Genomic DNA, 15,245 nt, shown 5'->3' with positions numbered 1-15,245 from the left:
TGCAACTTCATATTATCTGTACAGACAAATTAGATATAACTTGTTTATTAGTGAGTTTTACAGGTGCTGGTAGGTGGATTTTGTTATCTTTGGACAGAGCCAGGCTAGCTGTTTCCTCCTATTTCCAGTCTTTATGCTAAGCTAAGCCAGCTGGTTGCTGGCTGTAGCCTCATATTGAACATACAGACATGAGAGTGATATCACTCTTCTCATCTAACTCTTGGCAAGAACAAAAATAAAACAAAAACAAAAATAATTTTCAAAAGTAATACATGAAAAGATAATGACATTCAGTTCAAATTATCTTTAGTACTTTGGTCTAGAACCACTGGTCTTCCAAAAAAAGGGAATTCTCAATCACCACATTTAAATAATCCAAAACGTATATTTATAGCAGGTGTGTGTGTGTGTATGAGAGTTGTCCTGTATATTTGTACACAGCCTACCGGTGTGGAGTTTCGTCGGCGCTGGCGCTGGGTGATGTCCGGCGTGCTGGCGGAGGAGACCCTCCAGCGCTCGGCGGTGTTCTGGTGCGGGCGGTGGTGGGAGGAGGCGTTCAGCGGGCTGGCAGAGGCTGAACGGGAGCAGTGGTGAGAGTCTGAGTGGCACATAAACATGCAGAGAGCGGCAGCAGGGCCGAGGTCAGGGCCCCCACTCACACCATGCAGGGTGGTAAAAAAAAAAACACAATACACATGACATGCTACAAGACAATGAATCAAATCTAGCTGACAAATTACATAATGATAGTAACTACTGTTTTATTGTTTTTAAATAATAGTATTGATTTCACTTGCAGGGATAACTATCTTTTATTGTTATCCATTAGAGGCACATCTGCTCACCAACGTACACTGTTATTCTTTACTGCAGCAATCATCCTGTTTCCCCTCAGGTCAGGGATCAACTTGATGACAATTTTTATGTTTTATTAATCATTGAAGTCAGTTAGAAAGGAAACATAATTAACACTTGTGGTTCCAGCTTCTCAAATGTTCCATTTTATTATTGTAAATTTAATATCTTTGGGTTTTGGGGCTGTTGTTTAGACAAAATAAGCCCTTAAAGGATAAATGTGGTGTGTATTTTTTACAACTTATGACCTTTTTAGACTAAACGATTAAGCAAACAAAAAAAAAAAACTTGATAATGCAGATAATTGTTGAGAAATCAACCTACCACAAGGTCTAGTTCCACTTTTTCTGAGCATTTAAGGACCTCGGTTGGAAATTTGAACATCTACGATTTCATGATAATTGGGAAAACTCCATGGGCTGATGAAGATGGCATGATGTGATTGAAATCTCCAGAGAAGCTATTAAAAGGACCTTGTGATGAGATTGTTTTCTGTATCTCTCTATCTTCAACCAAACCAAATAGCATCGCAGGGTTGCATATCAAAATGCATAGAAACATAGATGAGAGAGGGGAAAAGATTAAGGCTGAATCAAGATATTTATAAAGAAAGAATGTCAAAAATTTTCTGCTTTTCTCTGTTTTATGTCATTGTAAATTGATGTTTATGGGGGTTAATAAGGTTGTTTGGTACAATATAAGCCTTCTAGAAAACTGCAGTGTGCTTTTTCACTGCTTACTGACATGTTTAGACTAAACTATTAATTGATTAACTAAAATAATAATCAACAGATTAATCTATAATGAAAATAATTGTAAGTTGCAGCCAGATTTTATGTATAAAAACACAGAAAGAGCAAGAAAGAGGGAAAAAGAGAAAGACTGAAACAAAGCAAGAAGAGAGTGTTATATTTTCTGGGCCAAACAAGCTCTTTTCCTCTCTCAAAATGTCCATAAAAGTGAGCTTAAGGGGTCCAAACAGAGGATTTCTCCTTCCCTGCACACTGCAGTAATAATGTGCAGAAAGAGGAGGATGGGCGCACTGAACACACACGGGTCTGGAGGGGGTTTCACACTCACGAGAGTCGCTGTTGTTGAGGAGGGTGGCGGCGCTGCGACTGCGAGCCAGGAAGGACAGCGTAGGCGTCATGAGCCGCTCCACGATCTTGCTCTCCCACGGGCTCAGACGCAGGCTGCGGGCTGACACAAAAGGGCGCTGTCAGTGTCGGGTTACCGTCAGAGTGAACTTCACACACGTGAACGTACAGTTAGATCCTCGTCTTTCACACACAAATTCACCTTCATATCTCCTGCACACACACACACGCACATGTACACTGTCGTAAAAACACACTCACACTGCAGGAGGTGTACCGCTCCTCAATGATGATACTGCAGCACATCCTCTCTTCCCTCACACACACACACACACACAAACACACACAAACACACACACACACACTGACCACCGTGTCTCCATCTGACGCAGAGTGGAGTTTTTGCATTCATGTGCTGTTGGAAAAACTGGAAATTCATCCTCACATGAACATCATTCAACGTAGGACGATGAAGTCTGAGGAACTTTTATCATCTCTGTTTCTGAGTTTTAAAAAAAAAATCTAGTTTCGTCTTTGTGAGCAGTAAATAAACACTCGTGTCATGTGTTTATTTAGTCAGACAAACCCTCTTAACCTCTGAAAAACAAGAGGCAGCATGTGTCTTCTCAGTTGGATATTTCTGACAAAATTGCACATGAATAAAATGCTAAAATTGCCCCAGACTGTACAGATTTTTCCACCAGCACGTGAATGCACACTTAATTTCTTAGAAACTGCTTTAGAAGCATAAATAATCTCATTGGTTGATCCATCAGGAGGTGGAGCCGAAGAACTGCAGTTTTTCAGGAGTAAACTAACTGCAGCTACAGCTTATCGTCCTAAACAATGCAAATAACATTGTTTTTGTAAAGCTATCTAGTTTACATACAGTAGTAATCAACTTGCTATAGGCTGGTAGTGGTGGTTTGACCATGAAAAGGTTGGATGACTTGGTGCTTTTGAGTGGGATCATGTTCATGAGAAGAGTCCATTTGAACAATCCACTGATGCTGTATTTGCGAATACATATGTTTTCTATTAGTTTGGCTCATGAGATGTGATGAAGTTACTTACATACTGATGTTTTATGACACTGAAATGCAAAAAAACACAAAATAATCCACCATTTTTGTAAAGGGAACATTGCAACGTCCATTTTTTATTGTCCTCTAATGACAACTTGAACCACTTGAATGTTAAAGACCTCACATGCTTACAATGAAGTGTTTGTCAGATCGTCTTGGGATCTGAAACCATCTTTCCAACATCAACTTTTTTTTATAACTTTCCAAACAATTCGCACTGACTTTACACAACTATAGGCCAGGTGTGCAAATAAGGTAGGAATTTAACTTCTTCTTCTTCTTCTTCATCTTTCAAGATCAGTTTTTCATTTTACACACTACTTTTTCATGTAAGTGCAACACCATGAATGTAGACTCACTTTAACCTTTCAGATGTTGACAGTTTGTTTAAAACATACTGAACCCTTAAGCATAATGTGTCCTCGACTTATCATTTAAAAAACCTCAAGTTCTGTTTGAGACCAACAAGATCAAACTGGTTCTTTAGCTCCACCCATTGAGGTTTTACTCATCCAGTGTGGTTATTACTAAACTCCAGTCTGCCAGTCAGACACACTCTGACTCAAAGATACTGAAACTCAAACACAAAGATGAATGACTGAAACTTTTGCCTACGTGTTACATACAGTACCAGACATTAGATAACAACACACAGAGGAGCAAACCCGAGTTAATTCTCATTACTTACCACTCAAAAACACATCAGGCAAAAACCCAGTGACGCTCAACCTCACTCAAACCCAATGCAGCGCTAAGGCCTGTCAGTTTCTGGTGAGTTGAGCATTAGTACCATTTGTCCTATAAGCAAGACAAACCTACTCTGACCTCAACAGCATTCTGCTAGTATGTGTTTACTGTTATTGAGTGTCATGTGATGAAGATTCAGCACATATGACGTCCGACAACAGCAAAATATATAATCCAATGCATTGTAATGACGGGTGGGAAAAAAAAACGAAGAACACATACACCATTAAATCATTCTCTCATGAGCAAAGCAGACGTCATGTCGGAGAATAAAGTTGCTTTTTAGTCAGTAGACGCCATCTTTGATTCCTGCAGAATCAAATCAAGTCTGTTAGAAACTATAGATGCCTGTGTGAGATTTATATAAAGCACTGAACAAATACTAGAGAACCCCCCAAAGGGAATAAGGACAGAAAGAGAAAAGTAAATGATGCTGTTTGAGAGCTCAGACTATGAAACTCTTCAGAAGGAATATCATATAGAGGAGGCAAAGCTCCGACTTCTTCAACAGTAGCTGAAACATAGAAACAAATACTGCAGTGCAGCATTTTCTGTAGTCCAGAAACACCTGGAGCATATTAATAGTAACTATTTAATCATCCATTTCTGCTACTTCTTCCACTAGGATTATTTAACAGCTATAGTAACTTGTAGCTCTGACTTTAAAGGAACGCTTTGACCTTTTGGAAAGTACACTTTGCTTTCTTGCCAAGAGTTACATGAGAAGATAGATACCATACTCATGTGAGAGTGGTATCAATCTTCTCCTCTAACTCTTGGCAAGAGAGTCAATAAGTTTATTTCCCAAAACATATAATTAGCTTTGAAATATGATCTGTTTTTTTACAGTTTAAACTACCCCTACAGTAGATAAAGTAGCTGAAATGAGCTGAACCTCGACAATCTAAATCATTAAATACTTGTTATGCATCAGTAATAATAATCTAAAACATAAGATATTTGGCGCCATAATGAGTATTTTTTACTTTTGACACTAAAAAACATTTTTGTTATAATACTCAGTAAATAGTCAGATGAATCAGTATAAGAAATCTATTAATAATAATATATCAGATTATTTTTCTGTACTTTTACTTTTGATATTTTCAATATATTTTGATGGTAATACTTCTATACTTTTATTTAAGTAAAATGTGTAAATTTGAGTGAATTACTTGTAACATAGTATTTTTACATTGCTACTTTTATTTAAGTCAAAGAGCAGTATACTTCCTCCACCACTGCTTAGAGACTTGACATTGTTAAGTGTTATGTTTGAGCCTTTGAAAGCGTCTTACTGAGTAGCTTCTTGTAGATTTAGTTTTCCTTTTGAATTCTACATACAACAGAAAACACGTAACGCGCAGGAGACAAAGACATACGGATAAACACAATGTGTGTGCACATGTACTTTTATATTAACTTTATATATATTTTATTTTAGCTAAAGCATGAGATCTAACGTGCTAAGACAGCTAGTCCAGTTAGTTGTGTTGATTTCCTGTTTCAACAACTGATAAGATGCCTTGCAAAGATGTTCTTTCTTTCTCTCTTTCTTTTTTTTTTGCAGGGAAGTAATGAGAGCAGAGACATGTGTACTGACAACTTCAGCTTCTTGTCAATGCTGCATTGTTGTGTAATTCAAGCATCACTCTGTTGACATACACAGAGGTATGTACGAACACATAACACACATACGCATGATAATAGTGCAATCACAACAGCACTGCCAGGAATGACACGAGGTGCGGGTTTTTGTTTGTGAAATCACTCTTTCTTTCATAGACTGGCTTTTCTTATATAACAGCTGATGCAGTCACCTTCGCAGATCGTTTTCACAACATGTTTTATGATTAACTGATAACCAGACTATGTTCTGTTGCTAGGCAACAGTGGTTTCTCTCCTCCTCTTCTTTCTCCAATACGGCAAGAGGAGGCTGCGCTGAGCTGCTGCCTGGTGATCGACTTTTCACCTAGAGGTAGATTGATGCCTGGATCTATAAACGCCACAGCTCTGACATCACTACCCCCCTCAATACTATTACGGGCACACTGTGCAGAACATCTCCCAAGGCCAGAAACACTACCTGGCTCTGGCTCTGCAGAAATATGATTCAGCTCTGAATTGTCCTTTTATGTGCCTGCAGTATCGGAGCATCTGTATTAGTGATGATCAAGCACGAAATCTAAACCGCTATTGTGGCGGCGGGGGAGCTGAGAGCCGAACTGCTGATTGCACTGTGGGTGATACGATCTGTAATGACACATGTTATGAGGCGAGACGAATCTGAGATGGAGACAGCGCTGCTTATGTACTTGTGACAAATCAGGAGTCTGATGAAATGAGTCTGACATAACAAGTTAATTTAAATATTTGTCCTATTACAGTAGCATGTTGCTGCCACAGTGACTTAAAAGACTGTCGCTCAGTTTCTTGTTATAGCATAAAAATGTTCTTGTTTAACTTTAATCCTGTCATACTATAAAAATATGTGTTTTATGTTATTATGACACATTTTATCATTACTAAATGCCACTGTTTTTACGATAACCTTTTCTTGTAACAATAACATCAATATCTTGTTATATCACAAAACTTTCCAGTTAAAACAACATATTTGTGTGCGTTGCTATGTTGCTTCTATGGAGTCGGTTGGTCCACCACTGGTCAAGACTTTTAATTTAATGCTAATATCAAGTCAAAATGTTTATTTGTTGAAAACATTGGTTAACATATACATATGACTTAATATTAGCAAAAATAATGGCATTCCCATCAGCTGTAGTTTGTGTTTAGTGCTAATTAGCAAAAAACAGCATGCTAACATGCTAAACTAAGATGGTGAACATGCTAAACATTCTACCGTACATAATTAATACTACACATTTTAATAATATATATTATACCATCTGCATGTTAGCATGCTGACATTAGCATTAAGCTCAAAGCACCATGATTCCGCACGGCCTCACAGAGCTGCTAGCATGGTTGTGGACACTTAGCGTTGTTTGTTATAACAACACACCAACTTCTCATCTAACTCTCGGTGAGACGCGCATCTGTCAAATCAAACTGTTCCATTAAGATGTTATCTACAAAACTTACAATTAGTTTAGAAATTTGATCAATTTTAAAGGATTAAACTACCACAACTGTTTATAAGGTAGTTGAAATGAGCTCAGCCTCGACTAGCTACAACTTTAAATACCTCCAACCCATTAATGCATCAATAATCAAATATATATTTGGCACCATTTTTACTTTTGACACTAAAATACATTTTTATCATAAAACTTACTTAGTAGTTATAACCAGATACAACAATAAAATGCTAATATGCTAATAAGTGTCATAGAGATGCTAGCATGACTGTAGACACTTAGCACTTAGCATAGTTTGTTACAAGAACTCACTATTATGCTATGAGAAAAGTCTCTTGTTTTAATGAGATACATTGATTTTGTGTAATTATATGGAAATGTTTGGTGATATAAAAATATATATTGAGATTATAACAATTAATGTTTCTTGCAAAAAAAATAAACAACAAGAAAATTTGCCCCAGTAACATAACAAATATCTCATAATGTGGAAAGGATCGCATTACATCGAGAAACTTTTCACGTTGTAACAAGAAACTGAGTAAATACTTGTTTTGTCATGGTGGCAGCAATACGCTGCTGTAAATATACAGTATAACCAAGCAAGAGAGACTTAACATCTATAGAACTAGACTGTAAATTTACTTAAAATAATACATAAAACCAAAAAAATTATACAATGCATGTGCTTTAAGTTGCTCTAATTGATTCATTTGCAACAGTCACACTATAATATCCACCACCACCACACCAAACCACCAACAGTAAAGTGGGAGGGGGACAACCAAAAAAAAAAAGGTGCCGTGACCGATGAAACACACGTACCAAAATATATATCACAAAATATGACTCGGTGATGTCGAGGTGAAGGGAGGCTGATCAAAAATGCAAAGGAAGACTTAAATCAATGACAACCACCAACTGAAAAACCAAATTAAAACACCACGATGCATACGAGACCGAGAGCGTGATAAGAGTGGGGGGGAAGTAGGTGGTAAATGACCAGTCACCAAGCACAGGCAGGCAGGCAGGCCACCAGAGACGACAGTTATAATAATAAAAGAAAACCAAAAACCAGATTAGGGTAACAGGAAGGAGGGGGGGAAGGCGGAAGGGGATGAATAGGAAGGGAAGGGAAGGGAGCAGGAAGCCTGGTGGACATTGACGTCGGGTCGTCCTTACTTCTGTTGGGGGAGTTCCAGAGCGTGGCAGAGGACTTGGACAGCCTGTTGTTAATGACAGGGTCCACCTGTCTCGGCAAGTTGACCGTGGAGGCCGAGCATCTGCCTGCACCGGAGAGAACGCAACAGACAACAACTGTTCACAAGGCGGCCGGGGTGCGGGCGGGCCCCCCCCCATGACTGGCAAAAGCTGTGGAGTGATAAGAGACGGGGGGCTGCCGACTCCCTCTGCCTGGATCACACAGTTGTCAACGGCTCCTGGAGGAGAGCCGGGACTCACCATTCTCTGAGGTCAAACTGGCTTCTCTTAGTAAGATTAATCTGAATTCAGACTTAGGGGGGAGATGGGGAGGAAATTTGAGGAAAGTATGGGAAGGGTGTGGTATAGTTAGAAATCACATTTGGGGGAGGGTTTTCTTCTTTTTTTTTTCTGCTGCAAGAAATCATAAATCATAAAATATCACACACACACTCACGTTCTCTCACATACATTCAGGATCTTTCACACCTTGCAGAAGAGAAACTCGTCTTGACCTCAGTGTCACAGTTTTTGAAAAGAGGCAGTTGAGTCACATGTTTGTGTCGGTCTGCGTGCAGGACAGGACAGAGTTCAGTCCGAATAGAGGAAATTACCTCACAGGTCTCTGATAAAAACACAACGCCTCGCCGTTCACACTGATAATCTAATGAAACATATTCGTGACAACTACCTTTCTGCCTCTGTTATCAGTTAAACGGAGAAAACTGGTACTCAGAACCAATTTTTGCTCCAAAAAAAACAGAAACATTCACTGAAGAATTACAAGTGCTAACATCATATATTACTGTGTAGGTCATTTGCCTTCTGGTTCCCCACCCTCATGACACCAAACCCTTCAGGATCTATTTCCTTGAATTGCATCAGTGGGACGAGTGAGTCACATTCTGTAAAGCATTGCTCAACACAAAGACTACAGTGAGGATATGATATATATTTGTATATCTAATCGTTTCTGGCTTCTATGAGTGTCCGAGTCATTGCGGTTCATCTAAAACTCACTTTCTCTACGGGAGGTCTGGTTGAGTCCTCCCGCCCAGGACCACCTCTGCTGACGGATCTCGGCCCACGTCTTCTTTGTCGACCGCTTGATAGCTGCTTCGTATCGTTCCTGGAGGACCAAAAAAATGAGTCAAGTCTTTGCACATATTCGCACTAATAACAGTTTATTTGATAGTTTAAATTTTGACATTTAGGGAAATACACAAATTTGCTTTCTTGCCGCGAGTTGCATGAGAATATCAATACCACTTTTATGTCTGTACCGTAAATATGAAGCTGGAGTTGTTGTGAGAAGATTAAAGGGATAGGAAAGAAAATAAAAACATAATTTTTGTTTTCTAATATTGGCTTCTTTTTTGTGAAATACTGGATACTTTTACCTTTTTCAAGATTCTTACAGATTCTTTAAAAATATGTTTATTTGATTTCTTTCCAAGAGTTACATGAGAAGATTGATACCACTCTCAATGCAGTAAGTATGGAGCAAGAGCCAGGAGGCCGTTATCTTAGCTCAGGGCTTAGGGCATAAACACTGGAAGCAGGGGAAACTGCTGGTCTGGCTCTGTCCAAAATTTAGAAATACACTTATCAGCACCTCTAAAGCTTTCGAGCTACTTTGTGTAAGTATTTCTTGACAACAACAATTAATTTGTCCTCCCAGTACTTCTGTGCAGCGTCTCTGCTGTTTGTCTGGCAACTGTTAGATACAGCAAATAATGTTTTATACATTTCTGTTTGAGTATGGGTTAAACAAACGACTTTATAGAGTGCCAGGCTAGCTGCTCTTCCTTGTTTCCACTCTTCATGCTAAGCTAAGCTAATAGCCTGCCAGCTCCGGCTTCCTATAGGTGCGTATGACATTGATATCAACCATCTTATCTAACTCCCTCGGCAAGAAAGCCGATAAACAAATATATAAAAATCTGAGGGTAAATCTGTCTTTGGCAGAGTCAAAGAGGAGGCACCGTTTCATTTTAATAGTTCACAAACAAGAAAGGTTAGGAACTACTGCTTACAAATAATCTGCATTTATGACCACTGAAAAATTGGCCTTGAGCAGCCAATACTTGGCATCATGGCTGTTATTCAAGATGGGACCAAATCCCTGTTACGCAGGCAATTTTCCAGTGGTCATAAGTGTTGGACTTACATAAATACTGGCGAAGGGTTGATTTTTCCACTCTGACTTGAATTATACTGTAGATTTTGCAGAACAGGACATTTCTGTGACTGGCACTACAAAAAAAAATCTGTATTTATGAATATTTGGCCTCAGACAAGAGACACTGAATTAAAACCACATTAGCTCAGTATTAATGATTAAAGTCAGTCTTATAAAATGCAGGGTGTAAATATTCTTTGTTGTTCCTTTCCTGCAGACCCTGAACAGACAAACCTTCAACTTGCCTCTCGTGCATCAGTCTCACCTTGTTCTTTTCTAGTTTCTGTCTCTGTTTCTCCTCCAGCAGGGCTCGGCGTTTCTCAGCTTTCAGCCTCTGCTCCTCCAGCTTCCTTCTGCGGTCCTCCAGCTGGCTCTCCCTCAAACGCCTCGCCTTCTCCTCTTTCTCCAACCACTGGGCCTTCTTCGCCGCTGAGGGGTCACCACAGAGAGTGAAGTTAAAATTCAGGTATAAAAGAGAGAGGGAAATAAACATGATGAGCTGAACAGAGCAGAACAGTAAGTTATCTATTGTAGCCAAGATGTTTCACCTGTTTTCTTTCTGATTTCTTTCCCAAACATTATCCTAATAATAAACTTTTTTTATATGACACATTTCATGAACAATGTTTAGAAAGAGGTTAGCAACACTAAGAGTCTACAGCCACGCTAGCTGCTCTGTGAGGGTGTATTTCGGTATAGCGGTGCTAAATGCAAACGTCAACATGCTAACATGCTCACAATGACAGTGTTTACCTGATGGATGTTTAGGAGGTGTAATGTTTACCTATATGTTTAATCTGGGGCTCTACTGGAATATCTTTGCATGATTTACACTTCCAAAAACTCGTTATTTATCTTATACTGGCTCTTTATGCAGCCCCTCAGTTCAGCCTCTGTCTGAAACAGGCCGTTTTAGCTCCTGTCTCTTTAAGACCCCACTCCTGATGAGCCCACTCTGTTCTGATTGGCCAGCTCTTGGAAGCTGCCGGCTCTGGAGTCTACGTCAAAAAACAAACAAACTATGAAACAAACTAAAGTAGTAGGATGTCAACTTCTCATATACATCCATACATGTTCAAGCTAAAATCCAATCCAAAATATGTGAGTGGACAACACAAACAACACACAGAAAAAACCTTAGCAAAAGGAAAAACTTAGCAACAAAGGCTACGGAACGGATGGCCGTTTATGGGCATGCATGACAAGCTAACGTAGGCTCACCGACAAGGTAGAAAAAAAGCCACAAAATAAGCGTTCAGAGCAGGTTGAAGCCCTGGCTTTTGACTTGCAGGGAGCATATTCTACATACATTAACCACCAAGAATGTCTGTACCAAATTTGTACTAAAATCCATCCAATAGTTGTTAAGATATTTCAGTCTTGACCAAAGCTTTGGACGACAGAAAGACAGACAACTGCCATCACTAAAGCCAAGCCGCTAGCAAAAGTTATTAAAAGAAACAACAAAAAAAAACACATAAAAGCCAGTCTGTGTGTTACATAGTAATTCAAAAGTTTGATATTTTTGCCCAGATTTTCTCCTTACATAGGTTATTCCAAAGTCAATTCTTCAAATTGTAAGAGTGTATAATCACTTAAAGCTCCTGATAGGCTTCTACCACTGACACAAGAACAGAATGGGTGAAACAGATGGAAGACAATGTGTTCATTACACTATAATCCCCATAACAATAAATAAGCAGAAGTTTCCCGCTGTGTTTTACAGCACCCTCCAGCAGACGCCAGTTTTCTTTACACATACGCTGCTGTGGCTCATTTCTCTGGGGTAACAATTAAACAGCAATCAATCCTCTTAAATTATACTGGCATGACGTTGGACAGAAGCTGCGTTACTCTCCGTCTTACAGTACAATTTTACATTTTTCTAATCACTTGCCTGCTCTCGAAACATATTATTAACACAGTAGAGAGTTGAATTGGTGAGGGTGGGTTACATGCAGGATCCAACTAAAAAAATGGCATGAAATGTCTTGATATTACTTGATATTAGTGAGTTAGACAGCATTAGAAATACTTAGTGGATTGAGTTCTGCAAAAGGGTTTTACAGTGTTATGCGAGGCATGATTTGTATTTAGTTCAGTATTCTGCGGCTCATCTCCACTAATGAGCCAAAGAGGCACACACAAGTCTTTGCACCATTGACAATGACAAAGCCTTCTCTGCTCCTCCGTAGATCCGATTCCTGAGAAAAAAAATCTTAGTATGTCTGTAATTCACAGCAGAATTGAAAAATATGTTGGGTTCATGCTTGTGAGAGTGCTTTTCACTTTTTCATTTATTTCTACAAAACATGAGGTGCACAGCTGCTGTTGCACAACAACCAGGCTGAATTCTTCAAAATGTGTTGAGATATATTTGTTGTTTAGGGATAAACATACAGTAAACATTATGTTTTTTTGACCTATATACACAAGCGTCACATGCGTACTGTTTTTCAACTAATTGCATGGTCCATGTGGAAAAAAAGCCTTAACATTGTACCATGTAATTACACACAGAAGCAGACTGCAGGAAACTAAACTTATCTCAGAGCAACTGAAGCCCAGTAAACCTTGGATATTATCGATAAAAAGGCCCCAGAATTCCCCTTTAACTGTGCAGCATGACCACATTATTGATGCTAATGAAAGTAGTAATTAAATCTAATCTGTCTGAGAGGCCTGGTCTCAGTTCATGGTAATGACTGCTCATTTTTCACGCCAAGCGCCCTGGGCTCTATGAGACGTCTCTGCAGGAAAACGCCCACTGAGCTCTGCTCTGATTGGCTGTTCACGTATTGGCCTGAGTCCACAGGGAGAAGCCCAGTGTTTGAAAACGAAATATAGTCCTTCATGTATTTGGACTAGCACACTATTTTCATTGGAGGAAGCTTTATTCTGCAGCCACAAGGTCAAAACCATGATTACGGGTATGGAATATGCACGCTGGGTGGGAATGCAGAAGAACATAAAGTAAAGGAAAGTAGATTTAAAGTAAGTTAAATTTAAATTTAAATGAGTAGAAACATTTAAGTCAAAAGTGAAACTGCTGAGAGTTCACGAGGTTCATAAATATCCACCGAATTACGTCAGAACAAAAAACAACATGATCGATTCACGGAGGGAAGAAAGGCCGCAACTGTTCAGGCCGGAGCAGAGGAGAAATGGAAGGAATTGGGATTCCCATCACAAGTTTGATTATTCCCAAATGGTATGACTGCTTGCTGCGAACGCTGATGGTTTTTAGTGAAGCGCCTTACCTTGCAGCTGAGTTTGCTGTTCTGAAAGCCATGCAAGGAGAAACAATAAGAGACGTCAATAACCGTCAGTCACTCACAGCAGAGAGACAAAAGAAAGACGGAGGTTGTTAAGAATAGAATAAGATGATGGCATGCATCATGTTGGTTACAATAAATTCACGCTTCATGCATCACCAGTTTTTTTTTAGGAAAATCGAATTCCTTAAGAGTTAAAACTCAACCAAACTGTTGTCATGTCAACACCGTTTTGTCGTTTCTTACCGATATATCTGGCTCTTTCCTCCCTCCTCTCCTTGGCAAGTTTCTGTCGTTGCTCTGAGCTTATCACATCTGTGAGGGAAAAGAGAAAACGTAAAGCTTTTGGTTAATGTGTTTTTCCTCACAGCGTTATATTTATTAACATTTCCAAACCTTCAACCATGAGGAGCTAACATATACTCATATCTAGTAATGGACTGGATGGCAGTCTAATAAAAAACTAGAGATTCTATGCAAATTTTTGTATTATTCACCCCACTTAAAATCACATTTATGATATACAAATAATGTATTTGCATATTTACTACAAAGAGCACTGCCCTTTACTGTCTTGGCTATAAATAGTAATACATGTAGATTAAATGATGCCCTGATAAGTGCCTGCAGTCTCCGTCTCAGGCTGCAGGTACAACCTCCAACAATCAGAGGAAACGGTAGCTGCCTCTATGTAGCCTGAGTGGTGAAACACAAAGAAAAGTCCTTAAGCATTTGCTGCTGCTTATAAAGATTAACTCGCTGTGAGTGACCAGTAAAACATTTTTATCAGCTCCTCTCTCCTCTCATCTGGATTTTAGCAGCTGGACGGTAAAAAGACTGTTGAGATAACGTTTTGTGAGTAAATTAAACGGACAATTTAAAAGTTTGGGGGATAAAAACACAAGATTTTGGAAAGTGAGGGTGACATTACACCCTTCTTCAAATCTTCAAACATCACAAAAACAAAACTGGACTCATCTTCATTATATCTGGGTGGAGGCAGAAATTTCAGCGACAAAATCTCAAAACCTGGGAAAACAAAACTATCTGCATAGTTGAGAAAACGCAGCATGGTTTCATTTTGTTGTTATTTGTCTGAACTGAGTCTTTGACGTGTTACAGCTGTGTAAAATAGACACAGATGAAGTACTGATGTGAAATGCCAGAGGAAGTTTAATTCAGATTTTTGGGATTTATTCACTGATTCAGTTTCAAGGTCAACACAGCTCCACCTCTTCCTACGCTGTCGATGTTCAACGCACTGTAACTGCGGTGTACAGCTGCTTTTCAGCCGTTCTCATCTGCAGAGATAATCAGCATGAATCCAGATACACTGTGAGAGACGCAGTGGCATGACACAAGGATTTGTGTAGCTCTCTTTTCCAGCCTTAAAACTGGCTGTGAAAAGCCACGACTGAAGAAGCCTGTACACGCCGTTGAAAACCGGCACCCCTGGGGTGCTCGCTGAGCCCGTCTCCTTTTGTGGTTCGTCTTCGTGCTATGTAATATGTATGCCGCGTATTCTCAACCAATGGCAGAGGGCCCTGCAGCACTTCAGCCCCGTCTCCATGGCAACCTGACTTTACTCCCTCCCTCCCCACCTTGAGAGAGTTTCCTACATGGCTTTACTCTGGCTGGCTGATACGCAGACGCTATGAAGTGCAGAGAAAAATAAATCTGACGGGCCTGGAGGTCCTGTCCC

General features: G+C 39.5%; 1 protein-coding gene across 3 annotated transcripts in view; it reads right to left on the bottom strand.

Annotated features, from left to right (window-relative positions):
• The window catches only part of LOC122969490 (MAP7 domain-containing protein 1-like), a 46,803-nt gene that overhangs the window by 9,563 nt on the left and 21,995 nt on the right, over positions 1–15,245 (bottom strand). Inside the window, exons 3-8 of one of the 3 annotated variants that reach the window (XM_044335189.1) lie at positions 13,790–13,858; positions 10,534–10,697; positions 9,107–9,215; positions 8,069–8,173; positions 1,936–2,055; positions 447–598 (exon numbers count right to left, since the gene is read on the bottom strand). In XM_044335189.1, coding sequence (XP_044191124.1) covers positions 447–598; positions 1,936–2,055; positions 8,069–8,173; positions 9,107–9,215; positions 10,534–10,697; positions 13,790–13,858 — 719 coding nt within the window. The remainder of the gene's footprint in view (positions 1–446; positions 599–1,935; positions 2,056–8,068; positions 8,174–9,106; positions 9,216–10,533; positions 10,698–13,789; positions 13,859–15,245) is intronic. The other 2 variants (XM_044335190.1, XM_044335191.1) reach the window with 2 other exon arrangements.

This window comes from Thunnus albacares, chromosome 19, assembly GCF_914725855.1.
Source record: "Thunnus albacares chromosome 19, fThuAlb1.1, whole genome shotgun sequence".
Taxonomy (NCBI): domain Eukaryota; kingdom Metazoa; phylum Chordata; class Actinopteri; order Scombriformes; family Scombridae; genus Thunnus; species Thunnus albacares.
Note: the sequence above shows the minus strand (reverse complement) of the source record. Positions and strands in the feature narration are given on the sequence as shown.